At 54.0% G+C, this 23,642-nt stretch overlaps 3 protein-coding genes and 1 pseudogene across 3 annotated transcripts; 2 read left to right on the top strand and 2 right to left on the bottom strand.

The window, feature by feature from the left end:
* Positions 1-65: 65 nt before the first annotated feature.
* PPT1 (palmitoyl-protein thioesterase 1) lies at positions 66-7,117 on the bottom strand. The gene is made up of 9 exons (XM_019547587.1): positions 6,995-7,117; positions 5,510-5,619; positions 4,781-4,908; positions 4,513-4,583; positions 3,375-3,477; positions 3,197-3,287; positions 2,465-2,563; positions 1,497-1,568; positions 66-770 (listed from the first exon to the last, which is right to left on the bottom strand). The coding sequence occupies exons 1-9, from the start codon at positions 7,095-7,097 to the stop codon at positions 648-650; spliced, it is 900 nt and encodes a 299-aa protein (XP_019403132.1). The 5' UTR covers positions 7,098-7,117; the 3' UTR covers positions 66-647.
* Positions 7,118-7,207: 90 nt separating this feature from the next.
* Positions 7,208-15,856, top strand: LOC109318371 (sodium-dependent phosphate transport protein 3-like). The gene is made up of 11 exons (XM_019547588.1): positions 7,208-7,510; positions 8,630-8,835; positions 9,156-9,389; positions 9,688-9,775; positions 9,998-10,084; positions 10,687-10,805; positions 11,564-11,725; positions 11,945-12,077; positions 12,164-12,311; positions 12,651-12,741; positions 13,339-15,856. Exons 1-11 carry the CDS (start codon positions 7,396-7,398, stop codon positions 13,468-13,470), a joined length of 1,515 nt encoding a protein of 504 aa, XP_019403133.1. The 5' UTR covers positions 7,208-7,395; the 3' UTR covers positions 13,471-15,856.
* Positions 14,657-17,404, bottom strand: LOC109318373 (annotated as a pseudogene).
* Positions 17,405-19,830: 2,426 nt separating this feature from the next.
* Positions 19,831-23,504, top strand: LOC109318376 (elongation factor 1-alpha, oocyte form-like). Its single transcript, XM_019547595.1, has 7 exons — positions 19,831-20,012; positions 20,257-20,436; positions 20,615-20,911; positions 21,408-21,558; positions 21,642-21,898; positions 22,807-23,041; positions 23,263-23,504. Exons 1-7 carry the CDS (start codon positions 19,869-19,871, stop codon positions 23,382-23,384), a joined length of 1,386 nt encoding a protein of 461 aa, XP_019403140.1. The 5' UTR covers positions 19,831-19,868; the 3' UTR covers positions 23,385-23,504.
* Positions 23,505-23,642: the final 138 nt, after the last annotated feature.

Raw genomic sequence — 23,642 nt, forward strand, 5'->3', positions numbered from 1 at the left:
CAGAATCATCTGTGCTGTTAGAAGCTCTTCACTTGTTAACTCTTATGCCCTTTTTAGTTTAGGAGCCAGATGCAGAATCCATTCTTTATTGAAGTGAAACCAACATACAAAACCAGCTGGCAGCTTCCAAAGCTGTTAATTACTATTACATTTATCCATACCCCCATCCACAAGCTAGCTTTCCCCCACCCACAGACACTAAACCCATAAGCCCTGAGTAGCTGTGTTCCCTGTGTGGCACTCAAGCTTTTGCTGAATTAGTTATGCTTGCTAATATAAACTAATGCCTCCTGACTGTGCAAGGCAACAGGGCTAAAACATAGCTCTGCTAAAATCAAGACTTCCTTAACAATATGGGGCTTAGCAGTTAGCTATATGCCTAAACTTGAATGCCATATAAAGTTTGTTAATAGACAAGCTAATGACCACAGTTAGGTGGAGTTCGTACTGTTCTACACATGCGTGGGTGATGTATAACCCAACTGCAAGAATCCCCATCCCCTACTGTAATCAGTGCTGCTTCTAATGGAACCCATGGCAATCATTTGGAGTAGCAGCCCATGTGTGCAGATCCCAGGCTTACACCCAGGACGGCAGCAGTTACTTCAGCAGCTGGACCCTGTGTAGAACACGCGGAGGTGACATCTTCAATTCAGGAAGGGGATGATGTTGGCATAGAACCACTCCACAGGAAGCTGAAGGTGATCTCCTTCCACCCCCAGGAACACCAGCTTGCCTGCCTTGTCCATCTGCTGCAGGCCCAGGCGATCCTAATGGAACGGAGACTGTTGTGAGAGCTGGATCCCCAAGGGCTCTAAGTAAGGCACTCAAGCCTCTTTAGTCCCCTAGAGTTTTTGGCACTTAGAAGTCTAGTGCTAGTGAATGTTTAATGCTCAGCAAGCTCTCTGCAATAAGATAATACCTTCATCCTCCATATGCTGCACTGAAGGACACAGCATAGATCTGGCTGCAAGAACAGATTTCTCTTCCACATCCCCACTGCCAAATTTGAGCGACTTTCCATGGGAGGGAAGAACAAGGCAACATAGTACAGGTAGCACTGGGCACCTGGTAGGCCAGCTACAGGGTTCATGACAATGGAGGCAGCCCCGTCTCCCTGCTGATAGGAAGCTCCCTCAAGGCAGTTGGATCTAGATGCCCATGAGGTGCAAGACTCAAGTGTCTAAGTACAGATTTGCCACTGCTGAAACCCTGCTCAGCTGCTGCCTAAAGGTCTGCTACTGGCCATGTCTAGAGGGGTCCTGGCCTCAGGAAAGGTGAGTAGCCAGGTGCCTAGTGCCTGTCAGGGTCCACATCTGATGCAGAACCTGAGCGCGCTGCACACAGTGCTGCTGTCCCCTTCTATCTGTGCCTTGAAGGAGCACCTTTGTGGGGTGCAGGGGAGGCCTGTCTTCTAGTATGGTCTGTATCATCCCATGTGCAACAGAGACAATGGGCGCCTCCTCAGAAGAACCGCCCTGGCTCCAGGTCATTACCTCAGTGTACAGTGAGGTCTCTTGCAGTGGGACAGTCTCCTTGGCTTGGCCACTTCTGTAAAATCCAAACCACTGAGAAGAAAAAGGAAGGAAACATTAAACACTGCTGCAAAGGTCCTGGAGTTAAGAGCAGGCTGGTGCTGCATCTCGGCACTCGGGAGGATTGCTGGATATGGGCCAGACCTGCAATGCCGTATGTGTGCGGAACAGATAGGGATGCTTGTCCCCCACCCCATTTACAATATGCAATAGCATCTTAAGAGAATATTAAATAGGTTAAGCAAGCTCTGAAAGACAGGCCAAAGACTTGGCCCCCAGAAGTCATTCAGCTGGCTGAGTGCCAACAGCTGCTGTACCCCGCACTTCTGATCTATGCTTCAGAGCTCAGGAAATGATTACAGCCATCTACACATCACTGATACCAAGTAAGGCACATTCCAGTATAACCTCCTCAGTCCTGACCCTCACCTAAGCAAGACTGTGGAACTGGTGGTGCTAGAGAAGGGCTTGGCACCAACCCCACTGGTGTTTAAACCATCCCACGACACTGGCAGGACAAGATGGCTTTACTCTAGACCACAGCATAATCAAGCAACTCATAGTGCCCCAACCATCATCATGAGTCAGGTTGTCTGATCTGCACACAGCGATCCTGACAAACTTGGATCAGGACAGGGACTTTTGGTCAGTGGACAATGGGTAAAGTAGCTCTCTCCTGAAAGAGAGCTCCACAGGACAAATGTTCTACAGCAGCTGTCCGGTTTAGATCATCTATTTGCCCTTCCCTTTCCCAAAACTGTGAGACTGGCTATATCCAGACACAAGTGGATACAGCTATAGGCTGAACTTGGATTTGCAGCTTCCTGGGTTTGCATTCTAAGCTGGGCACGGACTACACACACAAAAGCAAAGGCAAAGGCAGAAGGACAGCTGCTTATCCTAATATCTGGCTGCCTCATCTTCCTCACCTCTGAAGCTGGAGGGTCCACCATGGTGTCATTGAGAAATTTCACCATCACAAACTTCTTCAGTGTCATGAGGTTTTTCTTGTACAGCTCATTGATGCCCTTGGACAGACAGGCCATAAAACAAGGAAATTAGTCATGCTGGAGACACTGGCAAGCAGGCTGAACATGGTGTGCTCACAGCAGCCTGAGGTGCTGGACTGTGTGGTCACCACATCAGACTGCTGATCCCCTTCAGGGCAAGAACAGGCCCAGATGCCAACTAGGCTCACCCAAACGAGAGCAGAAGCAAGGAGAGGAGCCAGAAACTCATGCTTTCTAATCCCAACTCCACTCCAGCTTTCCTAGAGTCATGCCCAGGTCACTCTGTCCAGCTATACTGTAAGGTCAGGGTTAACTCTCCACTCCCTTGCTGGTGGCTTGTAAGGATCAACCAGTCACTTCAGAAGGTGCTCTGCAGCCACAAAGCCTTGCTTCTCAGAATGGTGCTGTGTAGTGTAAAGCCCCACACCTGGGAAAATCCCCACTTCAGCACTGAGCCACATGGAGCAGCAGAAAATGCTACACTCTGACCAAGCCAGAGACCCCTCAAGAGAACTAAACCCAAAGAGGCTTCCCTCAGGAACAGAGACAGAAGAAAAGCCCAGCTGTGCCCATGCCGCATGTCTGTGCCCTACTCTAAGCAGTCATAAGAGCCCACGTCAGCTCAGAGCTGCAGGCACCATGCCCCCTTACCCTCTCCTGGTTGATGTCAGCAAGGAAGATGCTGTATTTTTGGTACTCCTCCTCCTTCAAGGGGTCATGCCAGTACTGGGCCTGCACCAGGCTGCAGGGGAGAGGAAGGACCATGAAAAAGCAAACCCAAGGGCTCCAGCATGCTTCTTGCCTTAGCCTCTGATGCCTATGTACTCACCGCCTCTGAATGGCTGTCGTGTAGGCCCCTAGGTCCAGCATCTTTCGGATCCAGTCGCAGATGTGGGAGCTCTCTCCAGGACAGCGAGGGAAGCCATACACCCCTGGAACAGCAAGACAGGGCACAGGCACTCAGGGAGCAGAATTGACACACTGAAAGAACTGCCTCCTCCTCCGAGAACAGCAGCAGGAAGTACCCTAGGACTGTAGGTCTCCCACCCTATACTCCCTACAGCCAACCAACCTGCCCTGGGGGACAACTGCGGGGGAAGAGAACAGGTGACATTCTTTAGCTGACTGGCAAAGGGCATCAGCATGGAGAACGGGTTCACACAGCTAATGGAAATGTCTCGTTCTGGGCCCGTCTACAATCCAGGATGCCTGACACAGGGTGTCCATGCCAGCCTAGCTATGTGGAGAGCCCCCAAGCTCAGTACAGATGAGCAGAAGGTGTAACTACATCCTTGCCCTGGAAATCACAAGTTAAGCCACAACCCTAGTCAGCAGAGCTGTATCAGGAGCGAGATTTTGCTGGCAGCTACATCAGCAAAGGAGTAGGATCCTTTCAAACCTGTGGCTGACTCTTAATAGTGTTGTCCCAGCCTCAGTCTATTCCCTCAACACCATAAGATTTTTCTGTGACTCCTACTGTGCTAGAAAGAGACCAAGACTCAGTGGAGCTTTCCCCAGTCCCTTGGGAGATCACTGTGGGCATGGAGGGCTCACTGCCAGAAAAGCTCCCACATGCTGGGCCACTTCCCTGTCTCTCATCCTCCTGCGATGCCTTGTTCTAGCTCATGATTTGCTGTGAGCAGCTCTTCTCTTTTCTGGGCATGTAACCTTCTCTGCACGTTCAGCTTACCACCACCTCACTGCAGTTCCTGCCTGTCCCTGAACCCAACGCAAGAGCAGTCTGGGAGATATGCAGTTTCCTAGCAACAGGGCACAGTTAGATCATTAGGATTCGGGCAAAAGCATTGGGTCAGTTTACTGCAAGTGAAGGAAAGGCCCAGGGAAGCTCCCTCAGGTGTATGGCAGGAAGAAGGGATCATTTTAAACTGCCAACAGCTCCCTCTCTGTTCACAGTAAGCCTGTTTAGGAAGCAGAATGTCTTTGGGAGGATTTCTGGGAGGAGTTACCTTGCTGCTGCCCACCAATGGAAATCAAATTGAACATGGGAGGAGACGGACATCTCTGGGCCACCGCTCTCCTGTGGAAAGAGACAAAGGGCTTAAGCTTGCCCTGTCCTGTATAGACACTACTGGCATTAAACATCACAGAACCCCAAGATGACTTAGCTGCACTCTAACTTGAGCCCAAGGGGAAGTCTCCAGGGCGGGCGGAATAAGGGGTTCCCAACCACAGTGCTGCATCCCTACCGTGAAAAAGATCAGACTGCAAACTTACAGGAACTGGCCTCCTTGGGAAAAGCCCATCGAGTTGTAGCCTCCCTGCAACTTAGGATCCTTTGCGAGTGTGTCACAAACTTGTGTCACTTGGTCATTCACATTCATGAAGAAGCTGTTCTCCATATCCTAAGGAATCAGCCACGTGAAGAGATGAAAGGACAGATATATGTTAACAATGGCCTGCTGAAGTGATTCTTGCCTCCATGTGCTTGGTAGATCTAGGATTAACATGGCACTCTTTGGAGAAAGGGCCTTAAACGGTAAAATTCCATGAGATAAAGATAAACCCAGTTTTATAAGATCCCATTCTATCCAGCAGGTCTTTGTCCCCTCCAGGCTCACAGCACAAGTACAGAGGAAGGCAATACTTGTATGAGATATATAAAATAATAAATACATGTCCACAAATGAACACAAGTACTGGAGTTAAACCACAGGAAAGGACAAAGTACAGCATCTCATCACGTGTCTGTGTACTATCTGGAGAGATTTCAAAATGCTGATCAGCAGATCTGTGTTCCTAGCTCTTCTCTCATATGCAACTAACCAGACTGCATCAGTTTCAACATGGCAAAGCTATAGATTTGCTAAAGAGAATTAATAGTGAAAGCCTTTTATAGCTCTCTGTAGCACTATGTCAAACTCAGAGACAACAATATATTCCCATAGTGCCTTTAACTCTGCACAGAAGCCATTAACCAGAGAAAACTGATGACCACAGTTTTACCTCGATTATGTTCTTCCCAATCTTCAAAGACAGAACATAGATTCCAGGTATCTTCTCTTCCACTATTTTTTTAATGTACCCCATACTTTCAGGGTTACAGCAGCTGTCTCCTACAAAGAGGAGGAAAGTTCCCATCAGATGCTGTAACATCATCACACCTTAGGTACCTGAGCTGCTGAAACCAAGCTCCCCACTACATCTTTCCCCCCATGTATCAATACTGCACATTCTCCTCCCCTTGCCCTCTTGCTAATGACATGCTCGTGACATCCATTTAAAACCGGCAGCTACGAAACTTTAATCCCACTGGGCACGCCAAATTCTCAGCAATCCTCTCCCTTAATTCTACCCTTACAGAAATGCATTGCTGCAGCAGTTTAAGTCTTAATTGAACTACCCCTGGGGCACAAAACAATGGGCGTACAGAGGGCTCCAGAAGTCAGGGCCCTGCTTCTGCGGTAATACGCGTTTGCAGTCTGGGCACTAGAGCCTCCCAAAGTTTAATCCAGGCTCTTACACAGCCTTTCTCTGTGGCTTTGAGCATATCACAGCTTCTCTCTGCTTGAGGTTCCCAGTCTGTAATAACCAGAGGCGATTAGGAGGATTAATTAGTGCTTATAAAACCAATAAGCGTCATTATAATTGTCAGAGCTTTACAGTGTTATGATCTCATGTGATAGCTGGGGGTGGAAGGCAGGTGATATGGCTAAGTGAAAGAAGCATTGGACTGGGGGGCGGAAAGCAGGATTTCAGGGTTTGTCCCCACCTCTACCAAAGATCTCCTGTGACACAGTGGACAAGCTGGATCACTGCCATGCCTCAGTTTCCCCACCTTCTAACAAGGAATCCTAATCTTTGCCCTCCTTTGCAAAGCCCCTCGAGCTCTGTAACAGCAACGTGGGGCTTATCGTGATTTAAAACCTGGCAGAGTGCTGCAAGAGGGAGCAGGTTACGGCACATTACCGCTGGCTTGGGAAGCACGCTGTGGTGCAACCGCCCACACACGGTACCCGTGAGAACCGCGCTTGCTCCCAGGCCTGTTTGGAAACTGTTCAGAAGAGGGAACGGAGAATGGGACCTGGAGAGCATGGGGGGGTAGAGGGGGAAACCATTTTTAACTCTTTAAAGCCCAGCCCCTAGTACAACTTCCTGCCTCGTCTATGGCTCCCTGGCTCTCCTCACCCCCCGTTTCTCCAGAACGAGGGGGCACCCCACACCTCGTCCGAGCCTCCCTAGCAGTGAGGCAAGAACCGGGGATGACTGAGCTTCGTGTTGCTGCCACCAGGCCGGGAGAAGAGCGCCTCGCTTGACACTCAACCCCCACGCTCCCCCGGCCCAGAAACTCCTCTCCCCCTCCCGGCCCGGGCGACTGGTGCACCCGGCGGGGATGGCTACCAGGGGCCCGCGGGCCGGCTGCAGGCCTCCCGGGCCGGGGCAAGTGGGAAGGGATGCAGCAGGGACCCCTCCCGGCCCCCCGGCACTCACCCATGCCGTGCCAGATGACCAGGGGCACCGGCCCCGTGCGGTTCCCCGCGCCCAGCACCAGCGGCAGGAGCAGCAGCGCGCCCGCCCACCTGAGCGCCGCCATCTTGGCCGGCCACGTGACCACCGGGGCGTCACGTGGCGGGGAGGGTCACGTGGGTGCGGGGCTGAGCCGGGCGGGACGTGGCCGGGCGGGGCCAGTGGCGGCTTTGGCGTCATTCAAGGGGATTTGGGGGCGATTTGGCCGATTTGACTTTTCCATGAGGAAAAAAAAAAAGTGTCAGGTGCTTGCGGATCCCGGGGGCGCGGGCCGGCTTTGCGCTCCCCCGGGGAAGCGGTGCGGACGGCGGCGGGCCGGCGACCTCCTGCCCGGCAGTCGCTGAGACGCGGCCTCGAGGGGGACGATGGAGCCGAGCGCTGAGAGGGCCCGGGCGGACGAGCCGGAGCCGGAGCCGGAGCAGGAGCCGGAGCCGGACGATGCTGCCCTGCTGCCCGGCCCGCAGCCCTCCTGCTGCCAAGGTAGGTGGGTGCGGTGCCAAGCAGTGCGGCACGTCGCGGTCTCAACGAGAGACTGGAGCTGCTGGACTTGAAACCGGTGCCCGCTTGTTTCCTGCAGCCCTGAGCGGTCGCGTCGCCGGTTCACCTCTGCGTAGCCAGGCCCGTGATAAAGATTGGGCGCCCCGTCCAGAGGGCTGGAGTAAGGGTCAGGCCCCTAGCTGAAGGGACGCAGGGTCCCCTCTCGGCCCAGCAGCACTGCGGGGGCCGCGCGGCCTGGCCTGCTGTCGGCACTTCTCGGGAGACGGGCAGACAAAGCGGGTCGGGAATGCCAGGACAGCAGGACGGGGCAGCCACAGAGCGGCAGGAGGCGATCCAGGCCTCCAGCCCTCGCTTCCCTGAAGGAAATCTCTGCTGCAGCGGGAGACCTGCCTCTGCCTCTGCCCCAGCCTGTCTGCCCAGGAGCTGGTAGAGGAGAAATTCTGCTCTGCTGCATGGAGGGAGGCGCGTGTCCTGGGACAAGCCAAGGGGGAATCGGACTGAACGCAGTGCTGGGGGGAAGCTCTGTGGATCTGTATGGCTCTGTCAAAGAGGCGGGGATGACGGTTTGTCTTTGAAATAGCATTGTCTCCTGCCTCCGAACCAGCAGCTTTGAGGACCTTTTTCTGAACATTAAGAAAAGTGCAAATGCTGTGACCTTGCACTTAGGAACACGTTTGGGATACCTTCAAAAGCTGAGACAAGTAGAAGATAGTGCCGTTTGCAGCGTTCTGAGGAAAAAGAAAGTGAATTATTGTACAGAGATGAACCAACGACAAAGCTTAACGTTGACAGAGACGTGAAGGACCCGTTAGAGACTGGGAGGCAGAGAAGAGCACAAGATTCCTCTGAGCAGTGATTTGGGTCAGGGGAGCACTATTGGTGAAAGTTAGATGTTTGTCTGTATGTTTTAGGGGCTCGGATGTATCATCAAGCATTAAAGTGGTTGTTTTATAAGATGGATTCATTAGTCAATAATAAAGAAGAAATAAGATGATTGATGGTGGCTCCTGGCTGTCTGGAGGCCCTTAGTCACCTTGGCTGGGTAAAGTAGGTTGGTCTACTGACCATCTCTGGCATGCGGGGGTGGCTTTCTTTCTTCAGGGCTCTGCTCAGCTCGCTGGGGGCTGGCTGTTGTCCTGCACATCACCCTCTTCATGGTGTACGCGCTCCGAGTCAATCTCAGCATGGCCATCGTGGCGATGACGAATGCCACCCACCCCAGCAACCAGGCCAATGTCTCCATTGACATGTGTTCTAACCGGTCACACGCACGGTCTGACGGCTCCCACCCAGCATTCGCCCGTGGGGTAAGTGGAAAGGCAGCTCAGGCCATTTTCTCAGGGACTCTGCTCTCCCCGTTGGAGCTTGGCAGGATGGACTGACCTGGAAGTCATGAAGCTGAGCCTGGATTCGGGGCTGGCACCAGGGCTAGCCTGAGAAGCAGGTCCATGAGGGAGCCAGTCTTATGATGAGGGAGAGCTTAGAATTGGACAGCAAGCTGCACATGGCCTTGCATGGACCAACCCCTTACCCTGCCCAGGGGGAGACCAAGTGCAGAGTTCAGTTGTCCGGTGGTGCCTTCAGATGCCTTCTCACCCCTCTGATCCAAGCCCTCCGTCTCTCCCAGGCTCCTGTGTATGACTGGAGTGCCGAGACCCAGGGCATCATCCTCAGCTCCTTCTTCTACGGCTACATCTTCACCCAGATGCTTGGCGGTTACTGGGCAGGAACACTGGGTGGGAAGGTGGTGCTGGGCTGCGGGCTGTTCCTCACTTCGGCTCTCACCCTTTTTGTGCCGCTGGCAGCAAAGCTGGGAGTCGTGTACCTCATCGGGCTCCAGGTGCTGCTGGGCCTCGCAGAGGTAGGGCCTTGGCTTCATAGCTCTTTGCTCTGGTGGTTACATGTGTCTGTATCTGTGTCCACGGTGGTGATGGAACAATCTAATGAGCCAGGTAACTGCCCCAAGGAGCTTACAGGCAAGGGGCAGTGCCAAACCAAAATGGCAGGACAAGGGGAGAAGAGTGGTAGATCCCATGATGGTGCATGGCTCTGAATGTTCTTCACCAGGGATCATTCCCAGCATGCTCTCCCTCCCCCCTTTACCACACACATGTGAACACACATGCTGGTGTTTATGGTCACATGTCCTTCCTCCCCAGGGGGTGATATTTCCAGCGCAATACACACTGTGGGCAAAATGGGCTCCCCCCATGGAACGCAGCAGGCTCATGAACATTGCGGATGCTGGTAAGAGACCGTGACACCTCATTGCCAACCTGACTGTGCCCCAAAGGTCTGGCCCTCTGCTCTGGAGACGGGGACAGAGGCCTGTAATGTTGCCTCAGTGCCAGTGGGAGCTGGGCACCCAAGTACCTGTGCCTGGAGGGGCTGTGTGGTGGTTTGGACTGGGCACCAGGGAGCCCAGGTCATCATCCCCTTTTCTGAACGCTCTTCATTTCTACTTCTCAGGATGCACCTTCGGGACCTTCCTTGCTTACCTTGCGGCCGGGTTCATCTGCCAGTGCCTGGGGTGGCCCTACATCTTCTACATCTTTGGTGAGATCTTTCATATCCAGCCTCTCTACTCGGGGTTCTGATGCAGGGAACTTGCTGGCAGGAGCCATGGAGTTTGTCTACTTCCCTCTGCACAAGGAAACGGTGGTTCGGGCCTAGTTCCTAACCTGGTCCCCCCTCATCATCCCAGCCAGCCCCCCCTCAGCCATCCCAGCAGAAGGGGCTGGCAGGGGCATCCCTTGCGCCCTACAGCCCGAGTTTGTGGCCTATGGCTATGGCAGTGTGGAGAGGAGCTTGCATTGCTGTTGTCCATGCTGTACCCATCAAGTGAGTGAGAGCCAGGCCCCGGCAGACAGACCAACCTATGAAGGTTTGGGAACCCCCTGGAGTGTCAAGGGATCATAGCGCTGGCAGTAAGGGAAGTCCTAGGAATGTTAAAGCACCTTTCCTGCTCTGTTGGGCTGTCTCTGGCCTTTGCAGTGCTTCAGCCTTCAGGGTCCTGGCCTGTGATCCTGTCACCAGGCTGGAGCTCTTTGCCTGCCTGTGTATTGGCATCTAGCACTAGGCCAGTTGAAGGCACGGCCTCATGAGCTGTGTGTCCACAGGACCTGAGCCAGGCCTTGACCTGCTCCTTGTTTCCCCAGGCGGCATCGGCTGCATCTGGAGCATGTTCTGGTTCCTTCTGGTCTATGAAGATCCTGCCCGTCACCCTTGCATTAGTGCCCGCGAGAGGGATTACATCGTGTCATCTCTGGCCAGTCAGGTGCGCTGAAAGCCCTATAACTCCAACATGCTTCTTGCCTGCATTTTTTGAGAGGAGGCTGTAGCCAAGGGACCCTCTGGGGGTGAGACTGTCAGCAGAAGGCTCCACTGAGTGCCCCACAGGTTGAGGCAGGGAAAAACCCTGTCCTAAGGGGCTTCCACATCAGCTCAGCCATGTCCATGATGGTGTGAGACCAGCACTCATGGGAAAAGGCTGTGGCAGGGCTGGTGAGATCAGAGTTGGTGGATGGGCAGGAGGAGTTTGCAAGAGGCAGTGGGGAGTTCTGGCATGTGAGAAGCAAGATGCAGGTCCCGGTGTGAGTGGTGGGAAGCCACACCTGGGTGGAGGTGAAGGAAGATTGGAAGGAGATGGAGGCAATGGGAGAGAGAGGCCAGAGCTTTGTGGTGATGAGGAGTAGGAACTCGAGACGGAGAAGAAGCAGGCTTCCACGGAAGGGGTAGGATGAGCTGAGGGCAAGAGGCTCTTTACCATGGTGCCTTGAACTGAGCAGAGGGGCAGGTCATGGAACGGGAATCTGCACCTGGGAGGCTTAGACTGGAGTAGGGGGAAAGCTGGGACAGGTTTGATTTGCTATGCATAGCTCCAGCCTGGCATTAGCAGGTGTAACTCTGTGCCAGCAGTAAGCCACTGAAGTTATCAGCCAAACCCAGTAGCATCCTGAGCCTGCTGAGTTGGAGATGCCGGGTCACTGGAAGCGCCCCTCCTGAGCCGGCTCTGACAGGAGCATTCCCCTGCAGGGCTGTTCTCATGGCTGGTCCCTCCCACTCAAGGCCATGGCAAAGTCGCTGCCCCTGTGGGCGATCGCTGTGGCCTGTTTCTGCACCGACTGGCTTTTCTACACACTGCTGACATCCATGCCGACGTACATGAACAATGTTCTGCACTTCAACATCCAGGAGGTAAGCTGGAGAAAGAGAATTGTCTTCTGCCTAGTGGAGCAGCTGGCCTTAGCCCCTGGGATTTCAACACCGAGCTGTGGCCTGGCTTGGCAGTTTCCACTTCTAGACTCCCCCACACATGTATCTGGTAATGCCGTGGGCACTTGTGGCACCCCACAGCCGCTGCCGATCTATGTCAAGTGGAGATGCCAGTGCCTCAGTTTGGTCTCATCTTCACAGAATGGACTCCTCTCAGCACTGCCTTATGTTGGCAATGGCCTGGGTCACATCCTGTCAGGGCTGCTGGCAGACTTGCTCCTCTCCAGGCATGTGCTCAGCACAGCCGCAGTGCGGAAACTCTTCTCAGCAGTGGGTAAGGACCAGTCCCCTCTGCCCCTAGGTTCTCCAGCTGGCTATCCTCCCCCCACAGGCCATAAATGTGCCTCCTTTCCTTCCTAGGGATGCTGCTACCAGGCGCCTTCCTAGTGGCTGTGTCCTACATTGGCTGCAACTACACAGCTGCCGTGGCCTTTCTCACACTGTCCTTGACCGTGAACAGCACGACCGGGGCAGGCCTGAACATCAACCATATTGACATTGCCCCCAGGTGAGATGCATGACCTGTTCTCCTTTCCCGTGCCTCCATGGCTCCAGCCATCCTCCCTCCCTCTACCAGTCCTCTGCTACTTGGCTCTGAGCTGCACTCCTGCCTGTCCAGTATCAGGAGATCAGGGAGAGGAAAAAGCAGGAGCAAAAAAGGGGGTAAGGATGTTTCCCTCCTTCAAGAGGGCAGGTGATGGCTAAGGGGCAGTTTCTGCCAGCTTCTGGGCTCTGCTAATGCCAGACGGTTTGCAGTAGGTTAGTTGTATCACTTGAGAGATGGTTGGACCTGCATAGCACTTCCCTCTGTCTCTTGCTCAGGAAATCTTCCCTTCCCCTCTCCCAGGTATGCTGGGTTTCTGCTGGGGATCACAAACACCTTTGGAATAATAGCAGGGATCATTGCTCCCACTGCAGTCGGATTCCTCACCAGCCAGGTAATTGAGGGCTGCTCTGGGAGACCAACTTGGAACTCGTGCTCTCCCTTGTGCTGGGAAGGGAAAATGCAGTTGGAAGGTGGGCCAAAAGACTATTTCCCATGCACCAGATTAAAATGTGTTCCTGGCTGAGCCCTTATAGACTCTCTGAGCCCAGCCTTCAGCCTGTTTCATGGTGGGTGACATGCACAGTGTCCATTCTCTCCGTACTGACTTGGCACATGTGAACAAGATCCTGGGGGCGGGGGGGCTTTATTGTGTTCAGTTGTTTGTGCGCCTGTATCCTGAGCTGTTTGAAAGAAGCCTTTCTAATTGGCACCTAGAGTGTGGGCTCGCAGGAAGGGGAGACCCTAGAGGAGCTGGAATGGGACAGTAGAAGCTTTGTTCCAGGGATGAGCTGCTTGAGTTCAGCATAAAAGGCCATGACACAGAGTCCAAAAGGGGAACATCTTTAGCTGAACCAAGCTCTTTACTGTTACAGCTATTGATAAACGTGGGGCCAGACAGGCACAAGCCCTAAGGCCCGTCTCCGTGTATGGGATGGTAACCTTGAGCTGGAGACCAGATTAACAATAGCCCATGTTTGGTTCCCCCCAGGACCTGGTGGCTGGCTGGAGGAACGTCTTCTTCCTGTCGGCAGGGATCGATCTCTTCGGCCTCCTGTTCTACGTGGCCTTTGGCAATGGAACCATCCAGGATTGGGCTAAAGAGGATGTTGCCAACCAGTGAGCAGCTGAGTCAGGCTACTGTGTGACAAGGGTCTGGGATGAAATATGCTCCAGGGAACGTAGGTTAGTCAAGATATCCCAGCCGTGTCCAGCACCTGAATAGAAAGTGCCAGGCATTTGTGTAGCCAGCCAGCTGTGTCCTGGATTCCCATGCCCTTCCCCAGGCTTCACATGATCAAAGCACAAGTGAGCACAGTAGGGCGAACACAAGAGGTCTCCTTCCAAGATGCTTAGTTGGAGGTAGCTCCTTTTCTGCTCTGAATTTATTTACCCAGGTTGAGTTAGAATTTCACCTCTCTGCAGCAGAGTGCCTATTTTCAGCCCCCTTTCTTGGGATGGTGGCTTAGTTCATGGTGCATTTTTATTAATGGTGCATTTTTATACTATAAGCAGCAGAGCTTAGCCTGTTACCTCAAGATAGTTTCCCTCTGGTGCCTCGGTTAGTGACTGCAGTGAAAGCTGCCTCTTTCCTGCCCTGTGACACCAGCTCATGTCTGGTTAAGAGGCCAAACTAGAATTAATCCCCTGTTCACAGGATAATGCTGTTACTGCTGGTAACCTCTTGGCTTGAGGGTTGCTAGGGGGACCCCAGTCATACCCACACCTCCCAGAATTGCAGTATGAAGCAGCTGAGACTGTAGTCCACAGTGCTTCACTGCTTCCCCTGGGATCTTATCCACCTTCTCTGGAATGTGATTTCAGGGGCATCTGAAATCTGTTGGCAGGGGAAGCTCTTCAGCCTCTGAGCATGGTCTTTTGAAGTGAATTATAATGCTGGTCCCTGCTAGGCTGCCACAGGGGCAGGTCCTGTGTGCATCTATGAGTCCAGGCTAGGACCATCTACCTTCTGCATGTACCACCCACTGCCCCTTCCTGCCCAGGCAGAGGCACCTATTTTCACCTGGCCTAAGGTGTCAGGTTAGGGAGGAGGGAACTTGGGGGAAGGCTCCAGGTGTAGTCATCTCATTCCGCCCTGTGCTCACCAGGGCACCTACGGTCCCGTTGAAGTGAGTTAGATAAGGCCACAAGGAAGAGATTCAAGTTGAGTGTTTATTCACACTGAAATTATCCAGGCTTCTCCCCTCGTACGCTCCCCTCCCCCAGCTCACCCTGAAGGAAAGCCTCACATTAAGAACAAGAACAGAAAAACCTCACCTTTCCAGAGGAAGCTCTTCCATTGTGTTTTGTTGCTCAGGAGCCAGTCCTGAATAAGCAACTCCAGATGCTGGTCTGTGATGGCAGGGTTTGGGGTGCCCTCCATTGCTGATGCCTTTGAGCGAGCCACCTGCTTCCCCCCTGACCAGAGTATTCACTTCCTTCCGGTCTTCATCACAGACCGGGTGACCTTGGAGGTGCCCACACCCGCCTCCTCCATAGTCTTGATCACAGCCACTGCCTGCGTCATGTTCTGCACAGCAAAGCAGCTTGTTAGAGAAGGCACGGCAGGGTCAGGACCCCTTGTCTTCCTTGATGGCAAACCCCAAGGACCCCGTCCTGCTGTTGAGGCTTGTCCTGTGCGGGGTGCAGTTTGTACAGGAGCAGCCCCCTGGCTTTGTCAGAGAAAGAGGGGCAGATTTGGTGGAGTAGATGGAGCAAGGCAGCAGTTCCCCACCCACACACACACCAATTGAGAAGGCCTTATCCTCCTTCTCCACCCAGCTACTAGGACTGGGTTTTCAACGGGCATTAATAGAGTGTGAGGTGGGTACTCAGAGAAGCTGTCCACACGTGAGCTTGCTAGGGATCATCTGAACAGTGGCAACATCCCCAGACTTTAGCTCTGCAGGACTGTCCTCCAGCTTCTTGCCAGACCTGCGGTCAGTCTTCTCCCACAGCTTGGCAAACTCGCAGGCAATGTGAGCTGTACGGCAGTCTAGCACCAGGAAGGAGCCAGCAGAGATCTGCCCAGGGTAGTTCAGGATGATGACTTGTGTGAACAGAAGCAAAAGGGATGTGAAGGAGAGCAGAAAGGGCACGCTGGGGCATGTGGGTTCCTTGCCAAGGGTCTCCTGCAAGGTTCTCTGTGGTGCAGCACCACCAGGGTTAAGAGCAGACTCAGAATTGACCATTCCAGCAATCCTCCTTCAGGGGAAGCTCTGTGAACAACAGCCATCTCACCTGTTCAGGGAATGACCTTCCCCTTCCTCCCCATCCCAAACACACCCAGAAGGTGTAGCAGGGCTCTGTAGTGACACAGGCCTGACTCTGGGCAAGGCAACTTCACCTTTGCAGGCCTCGGGTTCACTACTTGTAAAATGGGGAGAATTTTGCTTCTCTATAATCCAAAGGACTTGACTAGTGGAAAGCACTACATAAGTGAGATTTTACTTGCCTTAATAAAGCCTCACTCGACCCACAGCCCCTTGGTGCATGCAGAGTATTTGAAAGATGAGGGTCCAGTGGTGTTGATGTATCTCGACCCCTGGCCCACATGCTAAGGGAAAGTCATGTGTTTGGTTCCCCCCTGGACAGCTGGATTCTGCTGGCGGCCTTGAAGCTCATCACTCCCAGAACGGCCACCCCCACCACACAGCACCATTTTAAGAGTTCACCATAGCCTCAGTCACCCCCATTCACCGCCGATCTTGTAGATGTCCTGCCGGGGCTGGCAGAGGGGTTTGTTGCTGGGGCGGGAAGGCAGGATAATTGAATCCAGGGCTTCCAGCCATGTGGTACAAGAGGCATCACCTTCCCTTGTGGCGATACTGCAGCCCTGCTTTACCCTCGTGGTACCCACCATATGCTCATAGTGCTAAGTGACAGATCTCTCCAGGCAGCAGAAGCTGTGCTGCATTACTACTAAGCAGCTGCTCTGGAGGAAGCTCCATGGCTTTGACACTAGAGAACCTCGGCTGAAAGCAGAGGTACAGCTACAGAGAAAAATACCCTGGGATATATACCATGTGCCCACTACTATTGTCCATTAGCTCAGTGCAAACGGGCTTCCTCCCCACTTAGTGGCCAGGCAGGAGAAAAGCACCTCCCTCAAGTAGCTCTACTAGGAGCCAGTCTGTTGGGGAATAATAGAGTGAGGTGTGTGCCCACACCCATTGAACAGGCAGGCACAGACTGCTCACGTTGGGACTGGCCTCTAGCATGTCCCTATGCCAGCTAGAGATGGGCACAAAGGCCACCATGGTGGGGTTGTAGCCAATCTTGATGTAGGCACTCATCACTTTGGTGATTTAGTAGTGCTTCGTCCTGTATGGGGGCTCCATCTTATTTGACACCCCCCTGATGAGCTGCTTCACCCCCAGTATGTAAGCCAGCAGGGCTGCTCTTGGGTCTGCCTATTCTTAGAGTGGTCGGCTTTGAACTCCCCCATGCCCGCAGCCACAATCAGCACCACGCAGTCAACCTGGCAGGGCAAGAGAGGCATGATACCAGGTCCCTCCTGGGAAGCAGAGTCTGGAGGGGATGTGGTAGGCCTGTGGACCCCTTCAGCCATCCCCAGGGGCATCCCCACAGTTACTTCCCCCTGTTGGAGACCATGCAGGGCAGCTGGGCTGGATTGACATATAGCAGTGGCTCTACAGGGACTCTGTGTAGATCCCCCTGGAGCATACAGCAGCCCCCTCCCCAACACAGCCTTCACCTACCTGCCCCAGGCCTCACCTGCAAGGTGCTGTTGATCATGTTTTTGATGATGTGGCAGTGCCTGGGGGCATTGATGGTGATGTAGTACTTGGTGGTCTCAAACTTCCACAGGGAGACATCAACAGTGATGCTGCGCTCCTGCTCCACCTCCAGCTTGTCCAGCATCCAGGGCCCTTGCCCCTCTGCACAGAGGGGAGACCCCAGTTAAAACCCCGGGCAGGGGGTCATGCTCCACTGTGCCTCTGAGGGACAGCCCCTACCCTGCATCATCTTGGGGATAGACCCCCTCCCTGCCCTCTCCTTCATAGAGAAATCAGGCTGGAAGGGACCTCCAGGGCACACCTGGTCCAACCCCCCTGCCTGATGCAGGGTCATCTGTGTCCAAACCATCCCATACAAATCCATCATCCAACTCTACATAAGACTACCGTCACCCCTGACACAACACAAGACGTCACACCCGAACCTGCCACAGGTAAAGCAAGAGAACTGCAGCAGCCAACATCCTGCTTCTGTGGACTAGCCCTGGGAATCCACATAAACACCCTGACCCAGAGTCACACACAACCCCACACCCCTTTCCCCTCCACACACACGGGCGTTTAAAGGGCTGGGGGAATACTGCAGAGCAGAATGGATATGGTCAGCAAGGCAGGTGCATGCCCACCCAGGCTGCTCACACCTGCCCTGATCCTCCCTGGGAGCCCTGAGATTGGAGCTGTATGCATGGGCCTGCCAGGAGCGGGGGGCAGATCCTGCAGTGCCCAAGCAGGCTCATAATGCCCTGGGTCCTTTCCCCCCAGGGAGCCCCAGGCAGCTAGTGGCTGATCCTTGCCTGTCCTGGGGTTAAACACATGGAGGGACTCATGCATCAGGTCCTACCTCCTGCTCCAGTTCTGAGCTCTTCCCTCAGCCCAGCTAGGACAGATGATCAGTTCCTGCTGGGGAAACTGAGGCATGGAGCCAGCAGCTGGCAGAGCTGAGGAGAGACCGGGGGGCTCTGTAATCCCAGCTCGCTGCTTCCACTGGCCCAAGAAAGGGGGCATCAGCCTTGCATGGCTGGTGGGTACCATGATCTTGCCATGAGTCAGGAAAGCTCCTTCCCTTTTCTGCTTGCCTTGCATGAAAGGGGGAGTCCAATTCTGCAGTTGAGCTGTGGCCAGGCTGCGAGGGGCTGGGCAGTGGGTGGGGAGCAAAAGCATCCGGATGGTGGTTATCTTAGCAAGCTCCTCTAATGCAGCCCAGCTGCATCCCTCCACAGCCGGCCCCAGTGCTGTTATGCACTGGCTGGCAATGGTCTAGAGGTGAGCGCATGTTTCTACCTGAAAGGGGCCAGGGAGCATGTGGGGCTGAGGCCCATTTAGCCCCCAGCCAGGGCAGAGTGGCACAATCCAGCTCTGCCAACTAAATCAGGAAAGTCCTGAGCAGAGCCACGGAGCAACTCAGCCCACCGGAGCCAAGCCTTCGGGGAAGCATCTCTGTATTATTGCCTCCCCTTATGGATTCCCTCCTTCCAGCTCAACCCAGGCAGGTTTATTCCAGTGCATTGCCCCAGATGACCTGTGCATCACTCCGTATCCACCCTTGGCTGTGCATCTTTGGTGCTATTGAGGAGTCTGTCTATGCCTAGCCCCCATTAGCACCTATGTCTTTGCTAATTGGTATTGCTCTCTCAGATGATGACTACAAGGGAGGCGCTGGGGCCTTCCAGCCCCTCTCCCTGCCCCTGGGGACCCTCCATGCCCACTCTTCCCCTAGGATCAGAGAAGGAAGAGGACGCTGTCAATCAGTATTTCTTCCAGGTGTTTCTCCCCACCTGGCTGAGAATGGGTGTGGCTCATCAATCCGAGCCAGGGATTGGTGCTGGTGCTGGGCCTGGGATAAGGGGGTGCCGACTCAGGACAGGTTTAAAAGAGCCAGGGGCTGCTGGGACCTCTCCCTGCTTTGCAACTTGCTTCCCTTTTTGGGTTTGTAGACCTAGGTAAGCTCTGGCCTGGGAGGGTTTGATCTGGGAAGCTTAGGGGGCTGCTGAAGGAGGAGGCAAAGTGCCCAGCTCTGAGCTCTGCTGGGTTCTTCTTTTCCCCGTCCCAGTCCTGCTTCCCCTGCCGTGTGGGGTGGGGTGTCCTGTGAAGGGGAGGGAGACCTGACTTCTTTCCCAGACCTGAAGCAAAATAGCTGCTCTCTCAAACTGTCCCAGCACCTGAAGTGGCTGGGAGCTTGCTTGTTCCTTGCTCTCTGGACCTTGCCCACAAAGGGACCCTTGCCTATTGATATCTGTGCTGAGGGTTAGGCTGCTGCTCTGTTGCAAGAGCCCAAAGTGTTGCTAGCTGCTCTCGCGTGCCCTGTGCTGGCTGCATGGCCCCAAGCCTCTGGGCTTGGGCCTGCATGTAGGACACCTGCCAAAAAACACTGGAGATGTCTGAAGCCCCTGGCGGGGGTGGAGGTGGAGGATGTTTGCCAGTTGTAGGACCAAGTATGGTTCTGGACTGACTTGTGGATTTGGACTCTATTTAGCTGGTTTGGCTGGGAACGCTAATTTTCAAAGGAAATGGCTCGGTTTTGACAGTAGAGGGCAATGCTGTTGTCTCAAGACTAGCAGAAGTTCAAGTGATAACTCTTCAGACTTGAAGAACTGAACCCTTGCAGCTACCTGTACTATATCTCTGATTTCCCAAGCAGCACCCTGTACCTTCCCCTTGTTGGGGCTTCCCACGTGAGCCTGAGTCTGGCCCTAAGGGTAAATATGAGGCTGTGGAGCCAGTCTAAATACCCTTCACTTGCAGGAAACCTCCAACTGGCGCCATGGGGAAAGAAAAGATTCACATCAACATCGTGGTGATCGGCCATGTGGACTCAGGGAAGTCCACCACCACTGGGCACCTCATCTACAAGTGCGGTGGCATCGACAAGAGGACAATTGAGAAGTTTGAGAAAGAGGCCGCTGAGGTTGGGCTAGAATATTGCTTAACTGAATGCGCTGGCTGGGAATTGCATGGTGCATCTGGAGCCACAGAGGCTCACGGGCACTGAAATGCTGTTGGCAAGCAGCATCCCGAGTAATTCTGGCTTCTGCCCTCACCCCCAACATGTTTCCTAGTAACTTTTTTTTTTTTTTTTTCTTCTCCACTATTTCTAAACTGAGGTCAGTTAATCTGATTTCTTTCCCCCTTTCCCTGAAACCCCCTGGCAGATGGGCAAGGGCTCCTTCAAGTACGCTTGGGTGCTGGACAAGCTGAAGGCAGAGCGGGAGCGTGGCATCACCATTGACATCTCCCTATGGAAGTTCGAGACCACCAAATACTACATCACCATCATTGATGCCCCTGGGCACCGTGATTTCATCAAGAACATGATCACCGGCACCTCACAGGTGAGGCTTGGGGTAGGGGGCAGAGGGTGTGCTGCATGGGGGTCTATGCAGAACATCCCAGCAGCAGCACAAGGCCTCAACATGGGGATGGCCAAGGGGGTCTACAGGCTTGTCGCATCCCCTCCAGACTAGTTCCCAGGGGGAATCTGCTCTCTTGCCCCTCTTGTCCCCACCCCAGGCTGACTGTGCAGTGCTGATCGTGGCTGCGGGCGTGGGAGAGTTTGAGGCCGGCATCTCCAAGAACGGGCAGACCCGGGAGCATGCCCTGCTGGCATACACGCTGGGGGTGAAGCAGCTTATTGTGGGGGTGAACAAGATGGACTCCACGGAGCCCCCATACAGCGGGAAGCGCTACCAGGAGATCACTAAGGAAGTTAGCGCCTACATCAAGAAGATTGGGTACAACCCTGCCACAGTGGCCTTTGTGCCCATCTCTGGCTGGCATGGGGACAACATGCTGGAAGCCAGTGCCAAAGTAAGTGCGAGGCACAGCAGGCAGGCAGGAGGCAAGGCGTGACTTCTGTGACATGGGGTGTATGAACCGGGGTGGAGCCCTAGCCACAGCCCGGCTCTAGAGCTGTGGGGGGGCTGCAGACTGAGAGCTGAGATGAAAGGTGGTCTTGACTTCTGGGCTCTCCCTCCTAAAAGCTGTCCTGGCAGATCATAGCAGTAGGGCTGGAAGGGACCTTAGGAGGCCAGCTAATCCAATCGCCTGGTCAAGTCAGGGTTATCCCTGTTCAAACCACCCCCTAAAAAGTGCTTGTTCAGGCTATTTCTAAAGCTAAAGACCAGCCTGTAGCACCACTGCAAGGTACACTGCGCACAAACATTTAAGACCAGCCTAACCTGCCACACGCAAAGCAGGGGGATGCAAGCACTAGTAGCTCTCTTAGGATGTTTAGGGGTGGGGTGTTGCATCTTGGCAGACCCAAGGTAGTTGCTACACTCAGCCTTGCCTCCTTCCTGTGCAGATGCCCTGGTTCAAAGGCTGGAAGATAACTAGGAAGGAAGGCAATGTGGCAGGCACCACTCTGATGGAGGCTCTGGACTCTATTGTCCCTCCTTCACGCCCTGTGGAAAAGCCCCTCCGTCTGCCTCTGCAAGATGTCTACAAGATTGGCGGTGAGTGTAGTAGAGAGATGACTTCCCTAGCATTGCTGCTCCTTCAGTAGGCCCAACACCCTGATGCTTGTCTGCCTCCCCAGGTATTGGCACTGTCCCTGTGGGGCGTGTGGAGACGGGCACCTTGAAGGCTGGCATGGTCGTGACTTTTGCTCCCAGCAATGTCACCACGGAGGTGAAGTCGGTGGAAATGCACCATGAGGCGCTGGCTGAAGCCCTGCCTGGGGACAATGTGGGCTTCAATGTAAAGAACGTGTCTGTGAAGGATATTCGCCGGGGGAACGTGGCTGGAGACAGCAAGAATGACCCACCTATGGAGGCAGGCAGCTTCACCTCCCAGGTGAGCAGGGGAAATGTGATGGACTCGATGGCTCCAGGTACTCTTAAAAAGCAGTAGCATCAGGAGGCACCTAAGCCGAGCTCTCCAGTAACTGCTGTTCTTTGGGCTGTGGCAGGCTCTTGCACACTGTGCCTGAGCAACCAGCTACTCCAAAGCGGTGTTGGCTGGCAGTGCCTGCCACAAGCTTTGGGTGACAGTGCCAGGCTCTTGAGCTCTGACTAAACCCATTGTCACATTTCCCCTTCTGTCCTGACCCTAAAACCTTGTCCCACAGAATCTCACTCCAGTAGCCGGCTTCCTGCTGAGCACTTGCCAGCATCTGTTTTTTTGCCTTCCTTTTTAAAGGCACTTTGCTAGTCTGGGCTACTGGTGAAATTCTCCTGGTGTCCTTCCTGTCCCCTGTTAGGCCTGAGAAGCATAATCTGAGGTGTACTAAGATTTCTTGCCTAGCTTGTGCGAAGCTGCCCCTCACTGCAGCGTTTTCTCCTGGTCTAGGGTGATTTTTTGCAGGTGTTGGCCTGGCAGCCAAGAGCCATGTAAATGGTGACTACTGTTGCCTTGTGCTCCCTACTCCCACCCCCACTCTCCCCAACCCAGTTTAATTGGAGATGGCAACGGTTGGCTGAAAACTTAACAGAGAGCACAGTACCCACTGTGGTGGGGCTGCCACTGCCTAATTGCAGGAGCTGGTAGCCAGACAATCTCAGGGAAGGGGCTGGCAGCGTTGAGTTTTTAAATCCGCATGTCAACCATCTCTTGCGGGAGGGGTAAAAGCATTGGGAGGCTCTTCTACCAGACTTCAGGACTCCTGAGCAGCTGGCCCCTGTACCAGGGCTGCTGCAAGAATACAGGTGCAGAAGAATAATCTGTTGCCAGCTTGCGTCTTCCAACCACTGCTCTCGGCCCAGGTCATCATCCTGAACCACCCAGGCAAGATTGCTGCTGGCTACTCCCCAGTGCTGGACTGCCACACGGCTCACATCTCCTGCAAGTTTGCTGAGCTGCGGGAGAAGATTGACCGCCGGTCCGGCAAGAAGCTGGAGGACAACCCTGCAGCGCTGAAGTCTGGGGATGCTGCCATCATTCGGATGATCCCTGGCAAGCCCATGTGTGTGGAGAGCTTCTCTGAGTACCCACCTCTTGGTAAGTCTCCTTTTCTTCTGTAGGAAGACCTGTGCTATTGCTTTCCTAGCAAGTGACCCTAGTAGAGGGCTGTGCCTACTAATTGTTGTGAGGTCTTGCTCTGGCTAAAGAGTGGCACCCCTAAAGAGGGTAGGGCTGTAACAATGCAGCCTCTCATGGAAGTCAGTAGATTGGGCTGAGGCTGCATAGGGCTCTGGTCCTTAACGGTCTCCCTTTCACAGGCCGCTTCGCTGTGCGGGACATGAGGCAGACGGTGGCGGTGGGTGTGATCAAGGCTGTGGAGAAGAAGGCTAGTGTAGTAGCCAAAGTCACCAAGTCGGCCGTGAAGGCTGGTAAGAAATGAGCAGCTGGCCATGCCCTGAGCTGTTGGCTCCTGGGTTGCTGTTGGGACTTGCTCACACAGGACAAGCTGCTGTACCCTCACGGTGCTGGGGACCACCGGAGGAATGGGTTGGTCTGACACTTGCACTTGAACTCCCCTTTTTGTTTTTCCCCCTCCTACCTGGCCAGTATTTCCTGAATAAATTTTGCAAGTGGAAAAAAGAGAGTGTGGCTGTAAATTTCTGTAACTCCCCTCTGCAGGAGGTCTCTCTCTCTCTCT

The sequence above is a fragment of the Crocodylus porosus genome, unplaced genomic scaffold, assembly GCF_001723895.1.
Source record: "Crocodylus porosus isolate Cpor-Errol unplaced genomic scaffold, CroPor_comp1, whole genome shotgun sequence".
NCBI lineage: Eukaryota > Metazoa > Chordata > Crocodylia > Crocodylidae > Crocodylus > Crocodylus porosus.

What these genes read in the sequence shown, in the direction of transcription:
- PPT1 (XM_019547587.1), bottom strand. Translation starts at nt 7,097, where the DNA reads ATGGCGGCGCTCAGGTGGGCGGGCGCGCTGCTGCTCCTGCCGCTGGTG. An exon ending in TTGGGAAGAACATAATCGAG is followed by an intron (nt 4,909 to 5,509) that starts GTAAAACTGTGG and finishes CTGATTCCTTAG; the next exon opens with GATATGGAGAACAGCTTCTT. An exon ending in TCCCAAGGAGGCCAGTTCCT is followed by an intron (nt 4,584 to 4,780) that starts GTAAGTTTGCAG and finishes CTCTTTCCACAG; the next exon opens with GAGAGCGGTGGCCCAGAGAT.
- LOC109318371 (XM_019547588.1), top strand. Translation starts at nt 7,396, where the DNA reads ATGGAGCCGAGCGCTGAGAGGGCCCGGGCGGACGAGCCGGAGCCGGAG. An exon ending in GCAGCCCTCCTGCTGCCAAG is followed by an intron (nt 7,511 to 8,629) that starts GTAGGTGGGTGC and finishes TTCTTTCTTCAG; the next exon opens with GGCTCTGCTCAGCTCGCTGG. An exon ending in GAAACTCTTCTCAGCAGTGG is followed by an intron (nt 12,078 to 12,163) that starts GTAAGGACCAGT and finishes TTTCCTTCCTAG; the next exon opens with GGATGCTGCTACCAGGCGCC.
- LOC109318376 (XM_019547595.1), top strand. Translation starts at nt 19,869, where the DNA reads ATGGGGAAAGAAAAGATTCACATCAACATCGTGGTGATCGGCCATGTG. An exon ending in TTGAGAAAGAGGCCGCTGAG is followed by an intron (nt 20,013 to 20,256) that starts GTTGGGCTAGAA and finishes ACCCCCTGGCAG; the next exon opens with ATGGGCAAGGGCTCCTTCAA. An exon ending in TGATCACCGGCACCTCACAG is followed by an intron (nt 20,437 to 20,614) that starts GTGAGGCTTGGG and finishes TCCCCACCCCAG; the next exon opens with GCTGACTGTGCAGTGCTGAT.